At 41.1% G+C, this 25,256-nt stretch overlaps 7 protein-coding genes across 8 annotated transcripts; 3 read left to right on the top strand and 4 right to left on the bottom strand.

Moving 5' to 3' along the window:
• Positions 1–85: 85 nt before the first annotated feature.
• Positions 86–7,154, bottom strand: ptdss1b (phosphatidylserine synthase 1b). Its single transcript, XM_080515480.1, has 13 exons — positions 6,921–7,154; positions 6,735–6,826; positions 5,586–5,630; positions 5,376–5,500; positions 5,112–5,270; positions 4,571–4,722; positions 4,054–4,195; positions 3,609–3,721; positions 3,303–3,368; positions 2,186–2,285; positions 1,861–1,920; positions 1,184–1,262; positions 86–1,089 (listed from the first exon to the last, which is right to left on the bottom strand). Exons 1-13 carry the CDS (start codon positions 7,097–7,099, stop codon positions 1,001–1,003), a joined length of 1,401 nt encoding a protein of 466 aa, XP_080371606.1. The 5' UTR covers positions 7,100–7,154; the 3' UTR covers positions 86–1,000.
• A 308-nt stretch (positions 7,155–7,462) lies between these two features.
• On the top strand, positions 7,463–10,515 carry mterf3 (mitochondrial transcription termination factor 3). Its single transcript, XM_080516519.1, has 8 exons — positions 7,463–7,530; positions 8,448–8,788; positions 8,908–9,054; positions 9,180–9,369; positions 9,529–9,676; positions 9,774–9,845; positions 9,929–10,090; positions 10,202–10,515. Exons 2-8 carry the CDS (start codon positions 8,449–8,451, stop codon positions 10,394–10,396), a joined length of 1,254 nt encoding a protein of 417 aa, XP_080372645.1. The 5' UTR covers positions 7,463–7,530; position 8,448; the 3' UTR covers positions 10,397–10,515.
• An 803-nt stretch (positions 10,516–11,318) lies between these two features.
• Positions 11,319–13,290, top strand: uqcrb (ubiquinol-cytochrome c reductase binding protein). The gene is made up of 4 exons (XM_080516117.1): positions 11,319–11,366; positions 12,324–12,392; positions 12,585–12,751; positions 13,099–13,290. Exons 1-4 carry the CDS (start codon positions 11,348–11,350, stop codon positions 13,174–13,176), a joined length of 333 nt encoding a protein of 110 aa, XP_080372243.1. The 5' UTR covers positions 11,319–11,347; the 3' UTR covers positions 13,177–13,290.
• A 59-nt stretch (positions 13,291–13,349) lies between these two features.
• lrrc14b (leucine rich repeat containing 14B) lies at positions 13,350–16,257 on the bottom strand. Its single transcript, XM_080516092.1, has 3 exons — positions 15,864–16,257; positions 15,069–15,697; positions 13,350–14,370 (listed from the first exon to the last, which is right to left on the bottom strand). Exons 1-3 carry the CDS (start codon positions 16,137–16,139, stop codon positions 13,692–13,694), a joined length of 1,584 nt encoding a protein of 527 aa, XP_080372218.1. The 5' UTR covers positions 16,140–16,257; the 3' UTR covers positions 13,350–13,691.
• Positions 16,258–17,263: 1,006 nt separating this feature from the next.
• gatad1 (GATA zinc finger domain containing 1) lies at positions 17,264–19,191 on the bottom strand. Its single transcript, XM_080516112.1, has 5 exons — positions 18,819–19,191; positions 18,047–18,169; positions 17,908–17,967; positions 17,626–17,809; positions 17,264–17,531 (listed from the first exon to the last, which is right to left on the bottom strand). Exons 1-5 carry the CDS (start codon positions 18,999–19,001, stop codon positions 17,341–17,343), a joined length of 741 nt encoding a protein of 246 aa, XP_080372238.1. The 5' UTR covers positions 19,002–19,191; the 3' UTR covers positions 17,264–17,340.
• Positions 19,192–20,048: 857 nt separating this feature from the next.
• On the top strand, positions 20,049–21,663 carry chrac1 (chromatin accessibility complex subunit 1). The gene is made up of 3 exons (XM_080516267.1): positions 20,049–20,261; positions 20,384–20,510; positions 20,711–21,663. The coding sequence occupies exons 1-3, from the start codon at positions 20,109–20,111 to the stop codon at positions 20,788–20,790; spliced, it is 360 nt and encodes a 119-aa protein (XP_080372393.1). The 5' UTR covers positions 20,049–20,108; the 3' UTR covers positions 20,791–21,663.
• Positions 21,663–24,470, bottom strand: LOC308144968 (uncharacterized protein). Of its 2 annotated transcripts, none has more exons than XM_080516266.1 (3): positions 24,203–24,470; positions 23,110–23,691; positions 21,663–22,212 (listed from the first exon to the last, which is right to left on the bottom strand). In XM_080516266.1, the coding sequence occupies exons 2-3, from the start codon at positions 23,658–23,660 to the stop codon at positions 22,071–22,073; spliced, it is 693 nt and encodes a 230-aa protein (XP_080372392.1). In that variant the 5' UTR covers positions 23,661–23,691; positions 24,203–24,470; the 3' UTR covers positions 21,663–22,070. The 2 variants fall into 2 exon arrangements, with proteins under 2 accessions (XP_080372392.1, XP_080372391.1); XM_080516265.1 differs by having other exon boundaries at positions 23,110–23,671.
• Positions 24,471–25,256: the final 786 nt, after the last annotated feature.

The following is a 25,256-nucleotide window of genomic DNA, read 5'->3' as shown; positions in this document are numbered from 1 at the left end:
TGGTATTTAGGTGAATAAAAACAAACACATTGTCATTAAAATATTGCATGAGTGTTGCATTTTGAACACTAAAGACTGTGATCTGGAATCTCTGAAGCGGGTTATTGTTGAAGAATGTTTATTTGTAACAAAACAACACAGCTGGACATGACAATTCGAAACATGGTGAGAAACATTAGATATAGCCTATGTGGACATGTCACAGAAAATGCAGGAAGCATCTCATCTTATTGCTTTTTTTTTTCCAAACTTTATCGACGAGAATCATTACAGACATGATTATCGGCTGCTATCGACATTCAGCACTGAGCTGTTGAGTTGAACGTCAAAATATTTTCGTTCCGACACGATGCAATTCGTCCAATTGTAACACCCCCCCAAAATAAACACACACACACACACTCAACATTTTCACACAATAATTCTTATTTTACATTTTGTTTAGAAGAAAAGCACCAAAACATTCATTAATGTGTTGCACATAAGTTTAAAATGTCAGTTTTTGCAAAATGACAAACACAAACACACCAGAAATGTCATCAGACATACACTGTCAAATAATTACAAAAAATAATTATTGCTCTTAGAAATAATTCTCATAAAGCTAATAAACACATTATAGTGTAACATTCAAAAACACAACCAACAAGTGCAAAATATCTAAGTACCTTTAGCAAATCGTAGGAAGTGTGTGGTTTGTGCAGGCCTGAGCAGACTTATTTATACTTATTTACCTGAGAGAAAAACCTATTTTGGTGATAAATAGTCAATGCTGGGCTTCATCGGGGTGCCAATGCTGTTTCTACAGACATTCCTTATTCAAAATCCAGTGCAAAATGTAGATCTTCATTAAATAACAGTGATATTGAGGGATTCTTTGAAACCACTCATGCAAATTTACATACTGGAGCAACAACACACCATATTTCTCTCTTTAAGGTCACATTATCATTCATTTATCCGTTTCCCACAAGGTGTGCATTCGTATCTTTCGTGCTGTTTATTGTGTCTTTGCTCCATGGCCATTTACAAATCTGTTTCTTGCAGAGATTCTCCTCCGTTTTGCAGTTTGTAGACTCGTCCTCTGAGCTGGGAAACGAGGCAACATAAAACATAATGATGTTAAACATTTAGGATGGAGTTTAGAGAGGAGTTGTCGCCCGCCGCCTGTTATGAGACTGACCTGCAACGCCATCTGGGACGAAACTACATGAGTCAACAACACTGCTGTCGAGACAGTCCTCACTCTGCACACAAATGCTCTATAAAACAGAAGAAAGCGCAGAGTAGAATAGATACCCAACTTTAAGAACTTCATCAATAATTAGCTGTGTACAGCTGTTTCTCAAATGTCTTCTGGTCGCAAACAGTGGTTTTGGCAAAACAAAGCAACAAAACTCTGTTGTCCAACATTAATTATGAACAACTCAATGTAGATCATGATTTGAAATCCTGTTGGAGACAGTGATTAGCACTCTCACCCCACAGTTTAAGTAGCTTTGTTTGATTACATACTTGTGGAGTTTGCATGTTCTCCCTGTGTGAAAAGACTTCGGTCTTTTCCCACTATCTGAACACAAGTACTCAATGTGTGTGTGAGACTGTGGAGTCCTGTCTCAGATGCAAGCTGCTTTCACCCGCAGCTTTGAATATGTTTGAATAGGTATAATATTGTAATTTTGCGTGTTGGGAAACTTCTGGCTTACTGAAAAATATTGTAAACATGATTAGCAAATATTGAAACTTTTCTTACATCGTTAAAATGTATGGATATTACTTAAATGCAAGTTTTAGCAACAACACTGCAGAAATAAACATCTCATGTTCCCCTTGATGACATTTTGTAAAGCAGCAACTCACCTTCATTTTATTTTGTTCAAACCACACCATCCCATATAAACAGAGGAGTGTGATGAGTGCCTGGAGATAAAGAAAAGAGAGAAAATCTAGAGCAGTATTTTTTTCTGATAAAGTCACTAAATGCCATACAGAATAAAGAAGTTATTCCCACAGAGAGTAAGAATACATTTGCCCAATTTATCAGCAGACCCTGGCAGAAGCAATAACAATAGCTACGATAAAAGTGTTTTTGTTTGGTATTATTATCATGACCGACATTCACTCACAAATAATAGTAAAGTACTTTCTACTTCTACCAAACACGCGCGCACACACACTCTCTTACCAGACAGAGCAGCCACAGGAGAACATAGCGAACTTGAGTCTTGGAAAACAAGTCGTGGCCAAATTTCACACAAATAAGGGCTTCCAAGAAAGCGATGGCGCTTCAAGAAAGGAAAATAAAGCAGTTAGGAAAATAAGCATCTGATTTACTTTCACAGGCTGCAGCATTTTTTACAATGGCTCCCTCTCTTGGCCAAATATTTGCACTGCAATTGACCTTCTATTTGGATGCATGGCGCTTGTGGCATTTCAGCCCAAAAGCATTTTCTCTACATAAATGTTCCACACTACGTCAAACCCACGATCCATATCGGCCCACCACACGGCAGACAAGTTCTTTCAGTTTTAAATGCAACACTGCAGGGAGGAAAGCGCAGACAAGAGAGTGGTCTAAATGTTAATTATGGAGATGGAGAGTGCTCATCTCGTTGCCATAGCAACTGGAGCACACTCGGGACATCGGTAGCTCAGGTCATATCGAGATGATGTCATGAATTTCAATTGACTGAAAACTACATTCCGATTTTTATTTTTAAAAACCCCAATGAAATCGCTGTAGAATTGCAAGAATATAGAAGTTAAACTAAAGTGGATTAAAAACAGCTCGTCACCGGTCGTATGTGTTATGCGGGTTGAGCTGGTGCCATAAGAGTAAAGTCTCATGCTACTGTTTAGCTGACAATGCTTAAAGACTGTCAAATGTGAATTTTCTTGTCTGCCATAACAACATAATAAGAAAGAATCAAAACAACAATTTTGAGGAACAATCCTCAAGTTGCCATCGTGATCTGTTTGATTACAACTAAGCGCACACATCCGGTGTCGGCAAAACGTTATCAGTATATGACAATCAAAGCAAACCTGCCAGCATCTGGACAAAGTTCAAGGTAAGTTTGTTCACCAAACTACTCTCATTACTGCTGAAATTAGAATAAATATTTTTCTATCAAAAACAGACAAAATCTACCACAAACAAAGCCACTGAAATAACAAACAAAGAAAAGTGAGCAGTTTTTGATAGCAGATACAATGGGACCTTTTTAATTCCGATAAATTGCTTAATCTACCATTCATGAAGCGTTTTCTTTGAGAAGCAAAGCGAATCGACATGTACTTACCCAAACACCCAGCACTGTGTGCCAACTCTTTTACACTGAGTGTCAGTCAAGTATGCATAATACTGTCTGAAAGAGGTACAACAAGACAGGAACAAAAGGGTATATCAGTTGTAAAAATAGATACATTTGATATAATAACAACAAAGCACTCTGCGAAAAAAGAAAAAAAATTTTTTTTCATCTTCACAATTTATTTCCACTGAAGTGGAAATGTAATATTTTATGTAGTGTTAAACATGTATTCATTGTTGAAACGTACTACTGCTTGTCGGTTGAGTGTGGTGCTGTAACGAGGCGTGAACGTACCGCACAGTGGGAGCAGTGATGACTCCAAACAGGAGGATACGACACCAGCTCAGAGGGTGAGACGCCTGGAAGATGAAAATGTGCTTGAGGAAAAATGTGTTTAACTCCGTCAGCTGTGAACGAAAACACAAGACAAGACAGAATTCAGCTGAAATGTTCCCATGAATATGTTTTTGTTTTATTGCAAAATCGAGACCATGAGACTGCAAGGCTGTAATAATAGACAATCATCCACACACAACTTCATATCTATGGACAATTTTGGGTTGTAAATAACTTTAATAAGCTTATGTTTTGATTCTGGGACGAAGCTTGGGTCTCTACAGAAAGCCAAACACTCATGGTGAAGGGAAACTTATCCAAACTCATTAGCAATCTTGCTGCGCAACCACCAGTGACGGTGTCATACAAGAATATCTGAATCCCAGGTTGGAGCTCACAGCACCTGCCAGAGGATCATGAAGAGATAGATGCCTGCCAGCCTCTGGAAGGAGGACTTTGGATCAAACCAGCGCACAAAGGTCCAGCTGGCGGGAGTGAACTGCAGCACAGCTCTCTTTATCTTCCCCGTGGTGGAGTGGATCTCTCTGGGCAGACGAAGCAGTGCAATATTTCAAATGTGATCAAAACACACATACACACACACACAAACACACACTCCAACTTTAGACTTTACAAACAGAGTCACCACTCAGGTTATGAATGGCAGCAGCACTCTTCTACAATCACCTGTCAAAAGGTTTGCAGTAGATAAATCTGTAAATCAGAATCCTGATGAAGGACTTTTAAATAATCTCAAAACCTAAATTATTAGTCGATTGTCAGTAAATTATTGGATTTACCGACAATTTGGAAAATTTTGTTATACACTTTATACAGTATTACTATTACAGGAATTGTTATTGATTCATAACGTTCACCAAGGAGTATCATAAACAGTGGAAGATCTGGAGAGCACTGACTTGATGCTGGCCCAGCGGTATGTCCTCATCTCCAAAAACCGACAAAGGGTCATTCCCAACCAAATTCCTCCTCCATTACACAACAGAATGTCCAGGATCACCTGATCCCACCAGCACTCGGCAAAGTTGGGGAGAAGATGCATGAAGAACAGCTGTGAGGAGAGTAGAGATAGATTTCCTCAATACTTTGAAGCAAGGACCAGTAAACTATAAAATGTGTTTTTGTAAAGGGTTACATTTTTTTGTTTTGTGATGACCACAGAAGATTCTATAAAAGCAAATCTGGTTTGAGGCCAAATCCATTTAATCTTTCCAAAACCAACAAAACTCAAGAGTGAGGTAGTGTAAAAGTGAATTTATCTCATGTAAAGTGTCTATACTGCCACACAGACACTATTAAGTCATGGAAAATACTTTCAATGGCCTAAGAGACACTCTGGAAAATAAGTAGAGAAAAGCTTTATATCCTGCATATTAAATATGCACATTATTCACATTACAAATTAAAATGTGCTGGATCAAGCTTAGACTAAATACGTACCTCTGTGAGTTCCCAGGTGATGCTTATGGTCCAGCACAGACCGTAGCTGCGGATGAGCAGGGCCTTCATAGCCCACCCTGCAAGGTGGCCAAATGCGAAAATATCGAAGTGGCTCATGATGCGCTCCCATGTTATTGTCGAGCAGTTAACGGCATATTCCTGTAATAGTAATAACAAAAGAAACAAACAGTCCCTTTAACAGTATCTCATAAGATAATTTCTTTCTATCTATCTATCTATCTATCATTTACAAAACCTCCTCACCATGATGTCTGCTTCTCGTTTGGCGTAGCGCAGATCTGGGTCCAGCCAGTACATGAGAGTCCTCACTTGGTCCCAGTTGAGGAAGATGACAAGGATGAGAAACAAGAAGTACAGGACACTGAGACCTAAAAACCAGACAAGAGAAGCCGAGTTAGGGAGAAGGCAGGAAAGCTTCATGAAAGTCGAGCAGCTACATGACTGAAAACTCACCAAACACCATTCTCCATATTGCCGGGTGTGGCCTCGTGAAAGGTCCTGAGACAGAACGCATCAAATCATTTTCCAATGTACATTTTATAAGAGAGACAACATATACAACTCCAATATTATGTATTTATGTAAGCAATAAAATTAAGGGGGCAAAAGGAGATATTATTGTGAACAAACACATGATTTAGGCAAGCTTCAAAACATAAACAGAGAAACTCATTGTAAAAGAAATGCAATAACATAAATACATTACATAATAATGTTAAAAAAGAAGGTAGATTAGAAACAACCAGCTTTGTTGAACTCAAACATGCAAAGTAGGAGATCAAACACAAAACGTTTGCGGAGTATGAAAAGTAAATATAGGTTGACATAGTAAAATCAAATCCACAATATAATATAACATAATATGATGACAGACTTACAGCAGACAGTTAAACATTTAGTGTTGATGAAACTGAGTACTGTTTAACAACTTCTTTAAATGGCCTGTAAATGCATTCCCTGTTCTCTCACAGTTTCTAAGAAAGACTTACTGTACTTCTGAGTTTTTTTTAAGCAACTTCGCTCTGGCTGCACTACTTTGGGGCGGCTGTGGCTGAATTGGTAGAGTGGTTGACTTTGATTTGGAAGATTTCAGGTTTGATTCCCTGTCTACATGTCAAAATACCCTTGAGTGAGACCCTGAGCCCCAAATTTCTCCCATTGGATAGAGAGTGCTCCATGCAGTGCAGCCACATACGTTGAATAATATCCCTCTGGGATAAATAGTGTTTCAATTCTATTCTATTCTATTCAATTCTATTACCTTCTAAACTTGAGTTGTTGGCAAATTGTATGGGCTGACGAGAGGCCATAACATACAGCATTATGTACATGAGACAAATAGGCAGCTCTTGAAAATTATATCTTGGTTATCGAAAGATAAGAAGAAATGCTTAACTGAATAAATGTCTCGAAACACAGTGGTGTTTGTGTCGTTGTGAGGAAGACATTTGAGGTTGATTGAAGATCATGAGGCTGGCTTGTCCATCTGACCTGATTCAATTGGCCTCACTACAAAAAATACCTGATTGCTTAAGAGCCACTCTGGGCCTGAGCAAAGCGCGTTTTCTTTAATGCTGTTGACAGTGTGTTTTCATTGTTTACCATTAGGAAAGGCCAGGACACTGATGACTAAAAAGAAGAAGGCGACCACCAGTAATCCCGCACGGAGGTTGTTGTCTGATTTTGCGTCATCCCTGTTCAAACAACAAAGAAGGGGTCAGTAGAAATAAATTAAAAATAAAACTATGAATGAGCACAAACCCAGAACATTTCATTTGTGTAGCTTACCTGGTGAAGGCAAAGTACATGAGGTTGAGGACAGTCACTGACAGCAGGGTGATGGTGTGCGGCTTATAGAAGAAGTCCAGGCAAATGTCCTCCACTTGTTGCTCGTTAATCATTCGGAAATGCGTCTTATAGCTGGCGTCTTCCTTCTGCAGTACTCCAGTATGTGCTGCGGCAGCCATGTCGTTGCTGAGGACTTGTTCGGCGAGCTGCAACCACTTCTACAGAAAAAAAACAACTAAAAGTTGAGAAACAGGTAAGCAAGATGCAGTACATAGCCACTCAGGAATTCAGAAGGCGGGTGGACTGAACCACTTATCATCCGAGGGGGTGTCCGCACCGCGGGCCACTATCAGAGAAGAAATAGAAACAAAGCAAACTTATGGACTGGAAATATAATGTTTATAAATGACTTTATAAACGTTTAAAACTATTATTTAAACACCTTGCTATATTTAAAGTACCATAAATGTATGAGTTATACACGCAATGCAACCTTTTCCGGCATCTCCCACTTGGTGACGTCAACGAAGCACTTCCGTGATGGTGCACGTGAAAACAGTTGACATTGCGCGATAGTTTGGAGGGTGATGCTTAAATTCATACATTTGTGGTAAGTTAAACGTAAAACGTCTGTATTCGTGTATCCAATGAGGCTTTTGTTTTAAAATTGGCATTGTGTCGTTGTGCTTGTTGGCTTACCTGCATTTATCAATGCACCTGGGGCAAATCAAGCTGCACGCGTGCAGGGCAACATTCCAGCAGCAGACCAGTTTTTACCTCCATCAGCTGACTGATGGAGAGATGAGTAGTTATAATATTACTACTATTCAGTAAACTGAGAGGCTTTGATGGTCGGACTGCAGATCTTTCTGGATTATACACCGTAATATGCATTAGCAGCGTATTTGCTGCAGTCGGGATATTAACAACAATGTGCAAATTGTTAAAGGGAGTTTGGTAGGAGTTTTGAGTCTTCGTTGACAATGTTTTTTTTTAATTAATAGTCAAATTATTTAATTGTCACTCAGCTATCCAAACACCAAAGTGGCACTCTGTGGTGTTTTGAAAACGTATGGAAACAATAACGCCTTTTCTACTGAAATATATTCCCAATATTGACACGATACATACCGGTAATTAAAATGTGGCTCCACCAGTCTAAGGTGTGAGCACATGGCTAAATGGCAACATGCTTTGTTACGAATTCCATTTACATAATGATCAGTTATTGCCCAATCTTTCCTGTAACATATAATTTTCAAATTGTCTCACCAGTAGGTATGTCGCAGTGTGTCTGTAGTTAGACAATGAACATAGTGACTGTCACCTTAAAACTGTGCATGACTGCTCGTGTTTGTGTTCACAAGTGTGATCTTAAATTGTGAGCATGTTCTAAGTATTAACTTCTTCATGTAGCAGGCCTTTGGGGTTGCTAATTGGTTTGATTTGTTCAAAGTTCTGCTCTGTTGAAGATTAAACTAACAATTCCCATCACAAATGTTATGCCTTCATGTTTTTGTTTTGTAGAATGGCCATGGCATCTACCTGTGCACAACTCTGTCTTAGGTGCAGAAGCCCTGTCTGCAAGAAGATCTACACTCAGGTTCAATGTTGTTTTTCCACGACAAGGGCATCAACCAACATCTGTTCTGGATCATTCATCAATAGAGACGACATAACAATTCAGAGCAGACTGAGATGGAAACAGAAAATGTGCTACTACAATGATTTAACGGCAAAGTATTTAACAACTGCAGCAAAGGACAAGAAGCAGACAGTTGAGTTGTCCAGTGATGTTGTTGTGAACCACAGCCCCTTGCTGCCAAACAAAGAAGCCATGCTGGCAACAGAAAATCACATCTCACTAGGTATGCATTAGCTTGATGCAGTTAACCTTGTAAACATATTCAGGAAGATGCTATTAGAGTTGCGTTCTGCCATTTTTGTTTTGCATTTTGATCCAGTCTGTCTTTTCCGCTTTTGGCAGATTTGGATGCTCCTGAATTATCAGCATTGGAGGAGATCAGCAACGAAGAAGCTGTCAGTATATCTGTTCCCTCCATCCCTCCCATGTCTGCATCTCTAAGGGACTATGTTGACAAGTCGGAGACGCTCACTAAGCTGGTGCAACTAGGTATTCAAATTGTTGACAAGCCATTGAGAACATTGTATTTCTAGTTGTGATGGCATTGGTCTTCAAAAGAGAACTGTGTCTTTTTTTCTTCTTTTTCTGTATTTACGCCTGGCTCTCTTCTGCAGGGGTGGACCTGTTCAAACTGGAACAAAGACCCAATGTAGGCTCCATGCTGCTGAGGCTTGACTTTGACAGAGATGTGGCGCCACGGCTGCTGTTTCTTAAAGACATCGGAGTAGAGGACTCTCGTTTTGGATATATCATCTCACACAACCCTTTTATCCTCACTGAGAGTTTAGAAAATCTGCAGGCCAGGTATTGACATTTTAAAAATAGAAACGGTGATTAATGTTTCTTTTGCTGGGTTATAATTCTATGTTTAGATGAGGTCACGAAATGATACCGTACAAGAATAAGTCATCATTCTGTGGGTATGATATTTTTTTGTAACCAATTTTTCTCTTATTTGTAAAGGGTGAACTATCTTAAATCAAAGAAATTCACTGCAGAGACTGTGGCATCAATGGTGTCCAGAGCTCCTTATCTGCTCAACTTCGGTGTGAAGAGGCTCGACAACAGACTGGGATTTTATCAACAACAACTCAAACTCAGTGCTTCCAATGTATGTCCAGCTTTGCCTCATGTAATTCATGTTATTTTTACACAAGGAGGTTGGGAGTTCTTTTGTTGTAACGTAAGAATTTTCTATTGTTCTTCAGACTCGGAACGTTGTGGCTCGTCTTCCCAGGTTACTGTGTGGCAGTTTGGAGCCTGTTAAAGAAAATCTGAAGGTACTGATTGGCAGGAAAAATGTTCAGAAATTACACTTTGTTTAGATTCTACACTAAAAACGTTCTGTAAATTTGCTCCGCAGGTGTGCGAAATAGAACTTGGCTTTAAGGAAAATGAAATCCAGCACATAATCATTACCGTCCCGAAAGTGCTGACCGCCAATAAAAGGAAACTAACTCAGATATTTGACTTCCTCCACAACACTATGAAGGTCCCTCACTCTCTGATCACCAAGTTCCCCCAGGTACAATAATGTCCTCCATTCATTTTTGCTGACGAGAGGAGGTGTGAACAAATTTACTTTGTGCTTTGTTTATATTATAACTTTGTTATATCCCAATTTATTCCATCATAGACCCTCAATTGCAAGTTCCTGCGTCTCAAAGAGCGCCACCTCTTCCTGGAGTATCTTGGAAAAGCTCAGTATGACCCAGCCCAGGCCAACTACGTCGCCCTGGACCGCTTGGTGTCTGTACCCGATGAGATATTTTGCACTGAAGTGGCTTTGACCACACTGGAAGATTTTGATTTGTTCCAGAAGACACTTTGAATCTTTGAGTGAACCGTTCTGTCAAACTTGATTAAAAAATAAATAAAAATCTCATAAACAAGATCAACAGCATAATGTCAGATATGTGCAGAAAATAAACCATGTGCCGAGATATTGTTTTTTTGTAAATGTCACAATTAATAAATGCACACGATTGATTTGAGCTGCTCTGTGAGGTTTATTTGTATTTATAAGTTCTGAAAGCAGCAAACATTTATAAAGGGTGTGGTTTGTTGACTGCTGGAAATGGCCAGAAAACCAAATTGTTGACAAGACGGCAACGTTCTGAAATTTAACGGCCGCCTAACATAGTAATCTTTGGGATTTGCTGCTATGGCAGGCACGTGTATAATAGCATGGACCTTCCCACTCCTGCACATTGTCTTCATAACACTGTATGAACTGCCTTTTGGTTGGACACTGCCTGACTCCTTGACGTTCTGTTCCACAGTTTCACTTCACAAATATAAATACAAAAGTTGTGCGGTCACATGGATGGTTCACATTAAGGTCATCCCTAAATGTATATCCCTGCTCTATTTTAACACTTTGGATATTCCCTGTGCATAGGTTACAGAATGTGAATTCTATAGTTCTTTTTAAAGTTAAAAATAGTGGATTTGTGTGATCCCCTGTTAACGATATTGTGAATGCTCCTTATGGACCTTTATTTCAATGTAAACAGTGAAGGTAGTGAACATTATTGTCCCACATATCCGCACAGTAATTTAAATATGGTGATATTAGTCAAAAGTATTAAGATTAAACGTTGATGCTCTCCACTATCTTGAATTGTCATACTAGAATTGTTAGGTTCCTCTAGACTTCAGAAAAACCGAGCATTGTTCAGAACTTGCCATCATTTTTAGTCGTCATGACGTTCTGCGTCCTACGTCATCGACATGACACTCCTTACCCACAACCCACCGCGGTCGTTCTTCAGAGGCAAACATGGCGGCGAGGGCACCAGGTAAATCATGCTATTTTCTGTTGTATTTCAGGCTCAAGGTGACTCGTCAGAGTTAATATTGTACTTTTTCGATGTGATCAATAGTCCACCGTAGCAGTTAATACTTTGTCGTGCGCATTTCGTCGCCCTGCAGCGCAGCTTTCGGTGTGTGTCCTCTAGTGTCCCTGTGCTAGCGGATGCTAACAGTTAGCCTACGTCACGGCACTTCTCAAGGGATAACATATTAAATGTCCGTTTCTAATATAACCACGATGTCCAATTACGGTCTGACCGTTACGCAAAGTATTCTTTGTGCTGACATGCGACCATGTCGTCCCAGCATTATTCAGTGTTTAGCTGTCATGAAGCGGACGTTCGCGTTCTACCGCAGGAGGTCAATAGATGACAGGTTGTGTTAATGTTTTACTGTTATCTCTCATCTGCGATGGTCATATCATACGGCGCGTAGCATATGTACACATTCTTGAAACTTTTTTAAATGTTTCGTAAGATGACTCAAAGTGGTACCGAAGTACAAGGTTTCTTCCTTCGCATTAAAGCTCTTGTCTTCTTTCAATCAGGTGTTTCCTTATCAGATTATAGCATGTTTAACACAGAGATGTGAAGTAAACTAACTAACCCAAGCATCCTCACAGAAATTATCAGTTTAATCTAACGTAAAAATGTTTATTAAATCACGAAGTCGTCCACCTATTTGGTTGAACTCGATTCTAACAAATCATACCTTCAGGCCTTCTGCAATATCTTCTTCTTTGGAATTTTATCGTTTAGCTTAGTGCTCTTTATAAGAGATGTGAAAACAATGTAAAACGTCCCAACCTAATCTGACTGTGATGTCTGTTTTCACTCGAAATGATGGTATAATGATCCCTGAATGAGATGTCAAGGATGCTGTGATGCATCTCTGATGCTCAGAACAACCTTACTCTAATGCACGTGCATCTTTGTTGTTCACAGTGGCAACTGGCAGGCTTTTGGTCGGCCTTCGCAAATGGTATTACGGCCTGTGCGGCTTCAACAAGCTGGGTAAGGCTAACTCTCAAATCCTAGGTCTTTCCTTGTATTGTGTGATTATATAGGTGTATGTTGTTTGGATAAACGTGTTACAAGATTAAAACATAAGGCTCTTCCAAACAATAATCCCAAATGAATTACTTTTTGTATTCTCGTCTTTCCCACATACGACTTTAACTTCGGTGTTCGTGTTTTCTGTTATAGGATTAATGCGGGATGATACATTCTATGAAGATGCGGATGTGAAAGAAGCCCTAAAGAGGATTCCAGAAGGCGTGTACAACGACAGGATTTTCAGAATCAAGAGAGCGCTGGATCTTTCCATGAAGCAGCAGATTCTCCCGAAAGATCAGTGGACAAAATACGATGAGGTGAATTGAAATAATCGCATGAAATTAATTCAAGGGGCCATTTATTGTGTGGTAGATAGTAGATCAGAATTTGTCACAATTGTAGTATATCTTACTTTGAGTAATGCAATTTGCTTGCTGATGAACAGTCATTTTGTCAGTGTTAAGTATAAGACGGTTATAAACCTGGAAAGAAAGTCACCTTTTCTTGATGAAAAGATATGATGGTTTCATAGGTTTGAGTTTTCGTTTTAATCATGTTAACTTGCTCTGCTGAGCCCCTCTCTCATTATACCTACTTTATAAACTGATGTTGTATTCCAGATTGAGCTGCGAACGATATTGTTTTTACTTTGTTTTTCCTTCAGGATGTTGATTACCTGACACCTTATCTGGATGAGGTGATCCGTGAGAGGAAAGAAAGAGAGGAGTGGATGAAGAAGTAAATGGTTCCTAATCTTGTTCAGTTGGCGTGTGGTCGTTCCAAGGTGTAATGTTTTAAATGAAATGTAACCTATATGAAACAGTAATCATTAAAGAAATGTACATTTTGAAAGATATGGAAGTGTTTGTTTTTTTGTTTTTTTAATGGAAGTGGACTATTTGAAAGAGGCAAAAACATCTGTTTATTGCTCAAACAAGAAAAATATAGCATTTTTACAGGTTACATTTTCAGTCGCATACAAAATTCACACCATGATGTTAATATAACGGTTTATGTGAATGGCTTAAAAAAATATCCTTGTCAACAATAATCACTGCAGGAGCTACATTGAATTATTCTATACACAAACTGAAGCGGTTCTCACAGACTCTTTCCGTAAATGTAGATCTATAAATGTCTATTTACTTTTAAGAAGTCTAAAAAAGTTTAAAGTTCTTTTTTTTCCCCACAAATGTATTTACACACTGAGCTGCAGACTCCATTGCTGACATCCTCTTTATTGAACATGAAGCCTCACTATTCATCTGCCTTAAAGTGTGATCTCCTGTTGTCCACGTCAGTTATTGTATCTATTAAATTCCCAACGATGTTGTTAAAAGATTTCAGCATGGACACGCCCAGTTCATTGCTAGTTTCATTAATGTCTGGATCGTAGGCTCCCATGAGTGGGGTGCACACCTCCACATTTCCTCTCCCAGCTCCTTCCAGGACGCCTATCAGCCGTGCGCGGGTCTCCTCAAACAGCTCTTTGTTGTACTGCAGCAACACTGAATCCTCTAGAGGATAAGTTACGTCGTCGGGGTAGCATTCACGGGGTACCGGTATCTCGATGTACCTCATCTTAGGAAACCCGGCCGTAAGCGTGGAGAATAACCTCTGCAGAGCAGCAGAGGTCAGAGGGTTTCCCAGAAGTCTAAGTTCCTCCAGTCCCTGACAACAAGCCAGAGCGTTGGCGAAGGCGTCCATGTGCTCGTCCTCGATGTCACACTCTTCGACAGCCAGGCGCGCCAGTGTCGCCGAGCAGCGGCTCAGCAGTTTGTGGAAGGAAGTGGAGAAAGTGCTGAAGATGTCGTGTCCACTGAGGTCCAGGTGAACCAAGCTCTCGCTGTGGAGGCTGTTGGACAGGTACGTCATGTCCACGCGGCTAAGGCAGCAGTTGGCCAACTCCAAGCACTGCAAGGGTGTGTTGAGAGGACTGGAAGGATGAGATGAAAAAAAAGAACCTGAATTTATTGAAGTCCATGAACTATTCAAATTGTAAGCTATCATGTCGTGAAACAAAACAACAAAATGATTTGGTTCTGTGTTGGTAAGTACACATCTTACAAAAAATTTTTTTTTTACATTTAGCCAATTAATGATAAACTTGCAGGTCATGTTCTTTTTTTTTTACCTTTTCACTTTGCTGGTTTTAAAACTTGACATTCTCAAGTCACACTCCCAATCAGGCGGTTGACAAAGCTGCCATTCAAAGTGTCATTGCTTCAGTGTTTTGTCTCCTGACACTTCAGCACACAGAGGCCGGAATCAAAGCATTAATCCTGCAAATCTGCCCGGTCACCTGAGCCATGTCTGCTACTGTTCTATTTACACTCGGCGTGTGAAGAACATCAAGCAGGTTTCTGGGTGTCCGGCAGCTGTCTGTCCTCACGCTGGCTTCAGGTCAACATTTTTAAACTACAAAATGCCGTCCACCCGTTAAACAAAAGGCCTGAAGCCAGGATGTCCTGTGACCCTGGCTCGAGGTGATTATTGTGAAAGTTAGAGCTTTCGATGACATAATAGGCCTAAGTATGGACATCAAAGTTGGTACCAGGTCCACCACCATGTTTACAAAATAGACAAGCTATTCTCATGTGTTGTTCTCCTCCATCTGTCAATCCATGCACTCACCTGAGTAGTCTTCGCAGGTGGCCAGTGAGAGTGGAAAATCCAACATAGAACTCAGTGAGGCTTCTCAGTTGTGCCAACAGATTGCCAATAGTGGCCAGCAGATTGTCATCATCAGCCCCCAGCCTTCTGATGTCTAAGGCTCCGGCAGGCAAGGTGAGGGACGTCAGTTTGGGGAATTCCACCCTGGAGAGCAGTACCTCGAGGTGCGGGGCCTCCAGGGGAACATTGTGAACCACCTCCAGCTTCGCAATGGCCTCAGGCTCCGCCAGTCGAAGGATGTAGAACAGCTGCTTGAGAGCGAGGGAATCTGCCCTGAAACTGACGAAGCGAAGCTTCAGAGGACAGTAGTGAAGGAGCAGAAATGCCTGAGCTACCAGCTCATAGTTACGGCCCGTGACGAAGCCATTCAGGCGAACATCGATGGACGTTTCGAAGGCCGACTGGGACGCTTCACTGGCTTGCATTGCCACCATGGTCTCATAGCACATCTGGGTCAGCAGCTGGGTTCTTGCCCATCGGCCCAGGGTGGACTTACAGGGACAAGCCTGATGCTCCGTGTCCTTCAGAGCAGTCAGGTCCACCAGATGGAGGCTCTTGGCATAGGTTCTTGGAGGAGACAAGACATAATCCTGAGAAAACAAAGTACATTCATTGGAATGATCAAGTTCCTGTGAAACGTCCATCAACCCTGCCACTGTATTGTAGCTCATAAAAAAAACAACTCATAAATAAACAATGAAAATGTGACTAGAATGAGACCATGTAATCATACCATACTCAGGGTTGTTTCATTACCTTTAGTCCGGTCAGAATTGCTTGCAGACAAAGCCGGCAGGTGCGAGAGGTAAGGTCCAACTGGCAGTCTGCTGAATTTCCCAGGAGTCTTTGTATATTAAGCTCAGGAAGAGGCCACGTCTGAACCAAAGCACGCAACAGGTCAGCCTGCTCATGCAGGTAGCAGGCCTTGAAGAGAACAGGGTAGATGTTATAAGACAGAAAGCTCAGGTTGTCCAGCGCACTCGGACCAGTGTGAATGAAGCCTTCAGCAGCAAGAAATCGTAAAGACTTCATGGTTCTGGTTTTCTTGGTTGATGAGAGCTGCTTTCAAACAGCTCGGTGAGCCACAGGTTGATGTCCTCTGTAGCAGTCCTTTGTTGATATCCTCTGTTTCTGTGTCCCGGTTGTTTTGCCTTTGTGCCGGACTGGTCTTGCTGTGGAGGGGCAGGACATGGGGGCCTCGTGCTGAAGTTATTAATAGAAACAGCTGTCTCACGTCCTTCGTTGGCCATGGTGTCTCTTTGCAACTTCTGCCAGCGAGATTAGCAAGAATAATATGAATGCTGCTGAAAGGCTTCTCATCAACCTATCGACAGCAACTTCACACTATTTTGTTATGCCAGTGCAATACACACCCTCGATAACCCATAAACAATTTGTTCAGAGAAGGAAAACATGGGTTTCTCGACGTTTACTTGTTTTTCTGTTCTCCCAGCAACAGAAATGACTACAAGCAAAGATGATGTAAAACAGTTTGTTCAGTGATGCAGGAAGCAAATGCAACATAATTGTCTGAAAATGCCTATAAAAAACCAAACATTGTGCATTTATTTGTATTTTGACAGGTGAAGTGTGAGGAAAAAGTGTGAAAAATATACTACACAAATATTTTAATTGTACTTTTTAGTTTGTTGATTTTAATATCCAAAAAGAACTTGAATGGGCCTTCAAGGATTAAATATTATGTTCTTGCTATATGTTGTGTGCATAAAGTTAAAATTTCCTCATGATGGCGGCATGTTAAGAACCTGCTGGGTGGAACCACTAAAAATATTTGTACATCAACAGGTGTCTCTACCTCTTTAGTGTGCATGGTGATTTTTTTTCGTGGCCGACACTTTATCGTCTCCCTCTCTAGATACCTGAAACCCACTAATACAGTACGTTATCACCAAGCTCACACATACAGGACAATGGGCCTTCACTGTCAAAATACGACACCTTTTTGAAGCATTAGTAGGAATATTGACGAGGGCTTTTATGAAGAAGTTAGTCAGACACTGCGGTAAGAAAAGAAGGAATTTATTATAAAGTAAAAAATATTCCAATGTCAAAACTGTGCAAACAACTTGGCTGAGAAGTAGTTACACCTTATTTGTCCTGTCCTCAAACTGAAGAAATAATTGTGGTTCTTTGTTTATATATATATACATATATTCAAAATTATACATTCATCTGGTTAAAAGCAACAGGCTGAGTCTTTATTACAGCGCTGTTAAGTGCTGCCACTGACTGGCTCTTTGAGAGCGTGAGCCGGTGTGGGTCCTATGTGAGTCCAGATGTAGCCCTTTTCTGGTCGCATGGGGATGATCGGGAACGGGGAGCTCCGGGACTTAAAATACTCAGAGGGGGCGTGACACACAAACTCCAGGTGCTCCATCTTCCTTGGTAGATCCTCTTCTGGACCTGAAACAAAATACATTTAGAAGCCAAGTCACACAAATGGGTTGTATAAAAAAAAAGAGAGAGAGAGAGAAGCAAAATTCACATATTTGCTCACCGACAATGTACGTCCCAGGATCAAACTGGTCCTTCGGGCTGGCTTGAGTGGGGATGAGCCACGTCAGTGCTGCACTCTTTTCACAGTACTGGTCCTGTATAAAGCCCCGGATCTGAGCGTAATATGGTTTCCCATCATCTTCATCTATGACCTTGATCACGTCTCCTGTCTGGAAGTATACGCCCTGTGGATGCAAACACCATCCATAAAATTCCAAATACATAACATAATTCTGTTTACTGGACTGAAATGCACACAAACTGTCAGTCACAAACACTGTACCTTATAAAATATGGATTCCGATGTGATGATTGTCGCTACGGCATCCGGTGCTTTGATTGGCTGAAGAGAGATGTCACACTCAGGTTAAATGCATAATCTAAAGTCACCAGAAGAATGTTTGTATTTATGCATGCCATACATTTTTTAGTTTGAATATGTGTCTTCTTCCCTTCCCTTTGGTTGACACTTTCTTCTCTGACGCAGGAGCTTTATACTTGGTACTTCTCAGACGTGCAGACCTCCTGTGGATCTCCTGCTTAGACTAAAAGAGAAAACAAGCCAACAAATACAGAATATAAGTTTGTTCTTTTGGAAGGAATCACATGTGCACAAAATTGGAAAATGACAATTTCATGCAAATCTAGCATTTCTGCAATTGATACAGTAATTAAATAAGAAATATGTTATAAAAATATTTACGTTCATATAAATAGATGCAGAGATTATACAGGCTTGCTATGATGGCCTCGGTCAATCATATCATCTGCAGCTGAAACAAAACTACTCATTTATATTTTGCTTTCTGTTAGTTAAGTGACAGTCAAATCAGTGATGTGGAAATGTGGAAAGGTCCAAAGAGTATTGCACAACTCTATTAAAGGTAAAACTACTGTTACATTGCTTCAATTGTAGTCAGCTCCTGGGACAAAAACTGCAGATTAAAAAATACTGCAAGAAGGTCGTTGAAATACCAGCTGGGCCTTTCTGTGTGGAGTTTGCATGATGCAAATGAGTGTAATAGACAGAATGATATGAATAAAATAAGCTACAGTGCAAAGCCATACGTATAGCTGTTGAAACAGTGTCGAGAATCCATAAAATTCAAGTTGAAGGCGAAATCTTTCTTCGTTTCAATGATTCTTGGTGTCCATCCGCCTGACAGTGGAAGACTACGCTCTCCTCCTACTGACCTGCTTCCCCCCGCCATTGCTGGGCTGTATGCTGGAGGACATGGAGGGTCCTCCCGACACTGCACCGCTGGGGCTCTTTCCCGTGCAGTTATTGCACAGGATCTCCCCCTGGTTTCCTTTCTTCCACATGGACGAGGAGTTGGTTTTGCAGATGGCGCAACACGGTTTCAAACCCAGCGGCATCCTGAAGCGTGTGTGAAGAGACGAGTCCGGCAGCGCAACAATGAGAAGGAGCCGCTCGGTCCGCCCCGCCGACCATCAATGATGGAACTGGAGCAGCGACTCCGACACGCGCGCTGACGCTTCCTCTCTGCAGGACGGAGGCTTCACTGGGCCAGATGTGACATTTATCCAATGCGGAAAACACAATGTGAATGTGCGACCCGGGCTGTTTATTTCGGAGCGTTACTAATGTCACTTTTCTTCTTCTGCGCTGGCGACGAGCAGCAACTCTTGTTCTGTGGTTTCATCCGGAAGGTAACCTCAGTCAAGCGCCACCACAGGCCTGGAGGACGTTATTAAGAAGGATAAACAAAGATGCAGCAGAATAATAAAATACAGACGAAATAATACTTTAATAATTCCAGAGGGAAAGTCTTTCACATGGTTGATCGACAGAATCACATCCAAGTTGTGAAATTTGTATTATTTTTTTGCTCGTCATTAAATCAGAAAATACGACAAAGCATTGTTTCCCAGTTGGAGTGTTCACAAAATATTAACAATAAGAAAGGTTTGGTCCACAAAACGATAGTGGCACGCAACACAATCATGGCAAAGATTACCATTCTAAATTGCCTTGTTTTAAAGTATTTCCTCTATTTCCTTGTAATGCAATCTGAATGGGCTTGCATCTGAATGACGCAATATAAATAGATTTACCTCGTCTCTTAGTTACAATGATCAAAGTTGTCCATCTCTCTTATCAATATGCTTGTCCATTTTAAACATTTATCTTAAAACCCATTTTTATTCCTTTGGCTTTATTTTTTTTATCCAGCTTGAGACTCCTATTTCTAGCGTTGTCATTGAATTGTTTTTATCGTTTCAATTGCATTTCAATTTTTTTTTTCTAATGTGTCCCGTTTTATGGTTTTGTCCATTTACCTGCAGCACTTTGTTGCAATTGTGTTTGAGTTCGGCAGTAGCGTCTCCGCTGCTGCAGGGGGCGGTAATCCGTTATAAAAAGCCGCCAACTCAGATGTAGACGCCTGAAGAAGAAGAGAGCCATGCGTCACCATTCAAAACAATAAAGTGCCGCCTGTGGGACTGCCGCTTGTCCTCCTCGAAATGTCTCAAAATAATCCCCCAAAAGACCAACAGACGTCGAGTAACAAAAAGGGCATTTCTTTGCCGATATCCAGAGTGAGGCTGATTATGAAGAGCTCCCCGGACGTTTCCAGCATCAACCAGGACGCTCTCTTCCTCACCACCAAAGCTACAGTAAGCTACTGTGATGCTAACGTGGGCTGCAGGCGCGACCGAACCATTGTTTTGTTTCGCCCCTGGCTTCACTGTAAGGCCAAAGGTTAATGGGTTCGTGGGCCCGTCTGCTCTGGTTTCAGGAGCTGTTCGTGCAGCATCTGGCTCGGTCCTCGTTTAACACCGGCTCCGGGAAGGAGACCAACTCGCTGTCTTACAGTGATCTGGCTAATGCAGCGGAGGAAACCGAGACCTTCCACTTTCTCACAGGTTAGAACTTCCGTAGAAAAACCCCTCTGCAGCCTCCCGGAGCTTCAGCACAACCATGGCTGTAATTCACTACTGTACAGAGTCTGGCAGTATCCACACACAAAGCAACATTTCATGACCAAAAGAACCATTTTTGGGATGTTCATCCAAATGCATGATTCTAACTGGGTCTACTTAACTTATTTATTTTAACCTTCCAGATATTCTGCCTAAGAAGATCTTGGCTCGAGATTACCTCAAGTCTTTGGAAGAAATGCAAGAGGAGGAGGGTGATTTTTAAGAATTGGTGTTTAACCTCTCTGTCCGGACGGACGTCACCACTTGTACGTGTCCTGCCTGTCACTAGGAGTAAAGTGACTTCCGGAAAGAGACACTTCAAATTTTCTCTGTGTTGTCAAGCACACTGACGAGCTTCAGCTGTTTGGGTTCAGCTGAATGGAGATGGAGGACGTGCAACTGAAAGTAAACCCCTGACAGGATTGAAGTGAAGACTCAGTTACAGAAATAGTTTAAACGTGACAGCACCAAGGATGTTAGACCAATGTAGACGTTGCCCTATTATATTATTGATGAATATTTACTGCTGACGAACCAGGATTAGACAAATCATATTCTGACTCCAAATTAGTTTCTTGTTCCTGATACAGTTCAAGTTCAGGATACGTTTGGACTGGCTTCTTTAAGTTTCCGGTTGCAAAGTGTTGAGTTGTTGCTTGTTTTGTATGCACCACAATCCGGGGGAAGTCGTTTCCTCCCAGCAGCTTGCAGACTTCGACAAATCCATGTGACCGAACCAAGACATGGAAATCCGTCCCACACAGCTGGAGCACAGCTGTTTCCACTCAACCCATGGCCTTCAGAATCTGATTGAGTGAAGCAACATTTTCCACCGCTGATTTCAGAATAAAACTCGCTGTTCTAGATGTGGAATTATACATGATACTCTGAGTTTAGTTTCTAAAACAATGTGGGCATGTGTTGAGCTCTGAGAAGATTATCATTGATACTTGAAATTATAAGTACAAATACCTGTTTCCTATTTTACATGGAAAAAAAACCCCTCTGCATAACAGTTCATCAATTTGAACAGCCTCTTCTTTGTACACCCAGAATTGTGATTTAGATTTGATATCAAAATAAAGACTCATTCCGTATGATACACACTTTGTATTGAATGTTTATTCAAAAACAATCTTGAAGAGACTTTATGAAAATGCATGGTGTGAATGGTAAACTCGCTCAGTCTGCTTCGACTTTCACAAGTGTCCCGCGGTTTTACAAGATGTTTAACGCGTCAGTGAATGCTCCATATGGCGCCCGTTTGCAAACGGAGCCAAGTTTAACAGCCATGTGTTCATCAACGCCCGCCACCGTACGTGAGGCCTATTCAAGTACTCCTACGTTTGACTTTGGTAGGTCTGATGATGTGGTAATAAGGTGCATTTCAAGTGTTTCATCCTCATAATACAAATGACGCTGATCCTGAGCATGCACGAGCTGGTTACACAGTTAAAACAAGACGTTCACGACTTCATTGAAGAGACGGCGTCTCCCACGCCGTCACTGCCGGATGAGTTTGAAGAGTCGAAACTGAATGTTGAGAAGAGTATTTTCTAAAGAAGAGAACTGCCCCTCCAGGTGGTTGACCATGTCCGCTCTGCTGTCTATGGCATCCCGTGTACTGGCAAAATACTCCTTCATGCTGGACGGGATTAAAAAAAGAAGAAGGAAAAAAAAAGACAGGAAAATGTGAGGAAATGCTTCAAATGATTCATTTTGTTCGGGGAGTGTTTTCTCTGGGTTATTAGTCACAGTTTGGTAGTTTTCCATGTTGCCTCTTTTTTTTTTTTTTCCCCCATGTGGAAGCCTCATTTTCACAATCTCCAAGCAGGAAAAGACTCAGACACGGCTGTGATGACTGAATCCTCCAACTAATATAAATCAAGCAAACCCACTGATCATTGTTCCACATTAGTTTATCGTTTAAGAGCAAGTTTGGGGATTAATGCTCATCATATCCACATTTATTCAGTCAGTGCAATACGATTTAAACCATCATTGCAGACTTAACACAAGTTCTCAAGTATTATCACACTGAACTATTCCAATCAAGACAAAAACAATGAAAAAAATCCAACATTTGAGTCGGCATCAAACTTACTGCATGCATATTAATTTTTTATCTTAATAGACTCAAGCAAGACTTAAATTATCCATAAATTCATTAGTGTCATACGACTAATGTGAAGGATGTGATTATCACGTGTCGTGTCAAAGATCCTCAGGCTAATTTATGCAGGTTTTGTTTGATGGATTGAATTATTCTTGTACAAAATACTTTGGATCATATAAATCATACACATTTGGAGTAAATTATGCCTATCATCCACCTCGATATTGATAATAGATTTAAGTTGGGGTTTTTTGAGGCTTGTGTCATTAAAGATCATTAGAACGATTTTTCATCTATCTAGAATCTTTATTTTCTTTAGTATAGCAACATAAGATTCAACTTTCCTTCCCACACCAATATTTGTTTTGCTCATCTTGCCTATAAGCCCAATAAGTAAATGGAAATAAACAGACTCCTGTTGTTTACCTTGTGAGCACTCCCTCCTCCTTCCCCTCTTTCCTCTTCTCGCTCAGTGAAACAAACACCGTCTCCATGCTCTGCATGGTTTCTTCCATGTCCTGGTGGTCTGAGCGGATTCCCTCCACCTCCTCTCTGGCGACGTGGTCGTAGGAGACCCCTGACTCCTCCACGCCGCTGGAGGTGGACACGGCCTGCAGCGCGGCCCTGTTCTGCAGAACCAGCAGCCGGGACTGGGCGAACTCTCTGGGCCCGGCTATGTTCTCCCAGCAGATCGGAGAGGAGGGTGGCAGCCAGAAACGCTGGGTGCAGTTGACGGGTTTTCCTTCGGACTCCGCCACAAAGGGGCTGTCGGCGGGAAAATTCTGGAGCAGGTGCAGGAGGGATGAGCCAGACCCCCACTCCCAGTCCTCCAGGTCTGGTTGACCCGGCTCCTGTTCGGGGGGCTGAGTAGGGGTAGGAGGACCTGCAGACCACACATCTGCAGTCGAGAAGCAGATGTTGAACAGGAAGCAGTAGGAGAGGCAGAGCCCGGCTCTGCTCACGGCCCCCTGGAGCATCTCCAAACCAGCTGAAACATCAAGGATCAAACTGGACATGGTGGCAGCATAACAATGTAAACATTATCTGGAGGTTCTCAACCTTTTAGATGACAGGCTTCTTGTAAGATTAGAAAATCATGCAGCCATGATTAAAAAAAAAAAAAAAGCTATGTGTTTGCTAAATACTGAAAAATACACAAGTGAAGAAAATCTGTGAGAATTTTGTTGTCACACAAAAGTAGTTTGACTTAAAACAAAAGTTCAATCAAAAGGTCAGAAGACTGAAATCCGACACGTATTTCTTCATGAAACTCAGCAAACTATGAACTGTATACGTATGGAACAACGCGTTTAAGGAAAAAAAAATCCAGTCTGTAAATCTGATAGTTTTAACGGATTTTTACTGAAACTGAGAAGTGTTCTGGTTTACAGCGTTTTTAAAACTACAAAAGTAACACACCTCTGGACCTCGATCAAAACAATCAAATGCATGAACGAATACAAGCAAGTTGTATATGTCATTAGTTCGAGTTTATGCATTATGTAGGGAGTTGTTTTACCTGACAAAGGAACAGAGCAGATCTGTGTTTCTCCTCCGGTGCCTCCAGGCGTCGGAAAAAATGAGTCAGTTTGGTGAAGCTGCTCAGAAATCTGCAGAATCAAACACCCCGGGACAAAAAACACCCAAAACGAACCCCAACTAAACTGTAAAAGACGCCTTTCTTGTTGTTTCCTGATGTATATAACAGAATACAACGTTTTCCCTCTCAATTACAAGCAGTCTTCCGGCGGGTTTCATCAGTTTTGTGGATTTCTGTGTTGATGCAGCCGCTCAGCTAAGGGACTGTCAACAAAGTGCAAAACCGAAAACAAGGTACTGCGATGAAATATTCAATAACTATGTCACCGAAATCACCGTATGCAGGAAATGTGTCTAAACCTTTTTTACAATCTTTGTGTCGCTATGCATTTGCATTATATAGTATGACAATATAGTCACTCTGACGATATACATAGAACGGAACTGCCAAAAATCTGAAAAAAACTGTTTTATATGCTAAATCTTGTTTCATGACCAATCCAAGTCCAGTGATGTCAGGGCTCCTGACACTACTTCCTGGAACAGTGAGATTATTAAATCTTTGTTGTATGAGTATGTGTTCAAGTTTATTTAAAGAAGAAAACATTGACTTTATTCCTTTTTTCTTATTTTGCAACATATCCTTTGTTGCACAACCTTTGAGATTTAAACAACAATAACATTAGTTTCTGTGGAACCTTCTCTCCAAATGAACTCCTGAATAAAGGAGATGGGATATGAGACGCAGATTCTCTTTGAGCGTGGCACATTATACGCACGATTCATTTTCAAAACACTTTTCTGTACAGTAACAGCATGCTTTGCTGTAATTTCGAGTTCAGACATGAGCATATTATTTCACTGATTCGAGAGGAAGAAAACAAACATTCCAGGATTCTGAAGTTGCTGACGAACTTCTCAGGAGCTTATGCTTAATCCAACCCATCTGTATTTATTCAGGGAGCTTTTTGAATGGTTCGAGAGTGAAATTATACAGTCTGATGCTTCAACTCTGACATAAGCGAAAAGGAATG

This window comes from Blennius ocellaris (assembly GCF_963422515.1).
Source record: "Blennius ocellaris genome assembly, chromosome: 20".
NCBI classification, from domain to species: Eukaryota; Metazoa; Chordata; class Actinopteri; order Blenniiformes; family Blenniidae; genus Blennius; species Blennius ocellaris.
The sequence above is the reverse complement of the archived record's forward strand: the minus strand, read 5'-3'. Positions and strand labels throughout refer to the sequence as shown.

Coding starts and splice junctions, on each gene's coding strand:
- ptdss1b (XM_080515480.1), bottom strand. CDS start 7,099: ATGGCTGCCGCAGCACATACTGGAGTACTGCAGAAGGAAGACGCCAGC. Junction 5,501..5,585: donor AATATGGAGAATGGTGTTTG/GTGAGTTTTCAG, acceptor TCTGGTTTTTAG/GTCTCAGTGTCCTGTACTTC. Junction 2,286..3,302: donor ACACAGTGCTGGGTGTTTGG/GTAAGTACATGT, acceptor CCTTTCTTGAAG/CGCCATCGCTTTCTTGGAAG.
- mterf3 (XM_080516519.1), top strand. CDS start 8,449: ATGGCCATGGCATCTACCTGTGCACAACTCTGTCTTAGGTGCAGAAGC. Junction 9,370..9,528: donor TTAGAAAATCTGCAGGCCAG/GTATTGACATTT, acceptor TTATTTGTAAAG/GGTGAACTATCTTAAATCAA. Junction 10,091..10,201: donor TGATCACCAAGTTCCCCCAG/GTACAATAATGT, acceptor ATTCCATCATAG/ACCCTCAATTGCAAGTTCCT.
- uqcrb (XM_080516117.1), top strand. Junction 12,393..12,584: donor GTGCGGCTTCAACAAGCTGG/GTAAGGCTAACT, acceptor TTTCTGTTATAG/GATTAATGCGGGATGATACA. Junction 12,752..13,098: donor AGTGGACAAAATACGATGAG/GTGAATTGAAAT, acceptor TTTTTCCTTCAG/GATGTTGATTACCTGACACC.
- lrrc14b (XM_080516092.1), bottom strand. CDS start 16,139: ATGAAGTCTTTACGATTTCTTGCTGCTGAAGGCTTCATTCACACTGGT. Junction 15,698..15,863: donor CAATTCTGACCGGACTAAAG/GTAATGAAACAA, acceptor TTGTTTTCTCAG/GATTATGTCTTGTCTCCTCC. Junction 14,371..15,068: donor CACCTGCGAAGACTACTCAG/GTGAGTGCATGG, acceptor TCATCCTTCCAG/TCCTCTCAACACACCCTTGC.
- gatad1 (XM_080516112.1), bottom strand. CDS start 19,001: ATGCCGCTGGGTTTGAAACCGTGTTGCGCCATCTGCAAAACCAACTCC. Junction 18,170..18,818: donor GCAATGGCGGGGGGAAGCAG/GTCAGTAGGAGG, acceptor TTTCTCTTTTAG/TCTAAGCAGGAGATCCACAG. Junction 17,810..17,907: donor CGGAATCCATATTTTATAAG/GTACAGTGTTTG, acceptor TTGCATCCACAG/GGCGTATACTTCCAGACAGG.
- chrac1 (XM_080516267.1), top strand. CDS start 20,109: ATGTCTCAAAATAATCCCCCAAAAGACCAACAGACGTCGAGTAACAAA. Junction 20,262..20,383: donor TCCTCACCACCAAAGCTACA/GTAAGCTACTGT, acceptor CTCTGGTTTCAG/GAGCTGTTCGTGCAGCATCT. Junction 20,511..20,710: donor GACCTTCCACTTTCTCACAG/GTTAGAACTTCC, acceptor TTAACCTTCCAG/ATATTCTGCCTAAGAAGATC.
- LOC308144968 (XM_080516266.1), bottom strand. CDS start 23,660: ATGCTCCAGGGGGCCGTGAGCAGAGCCGGGCTCTGCCTCTCCTACTGC. Junction 22,213..23,109: donor GAGGAGGGAGTGCTCACAAG/GTAAACAACAGG, acceptor AATCCCGTCCAG/CATGAAGGAGTATTTTGCCA.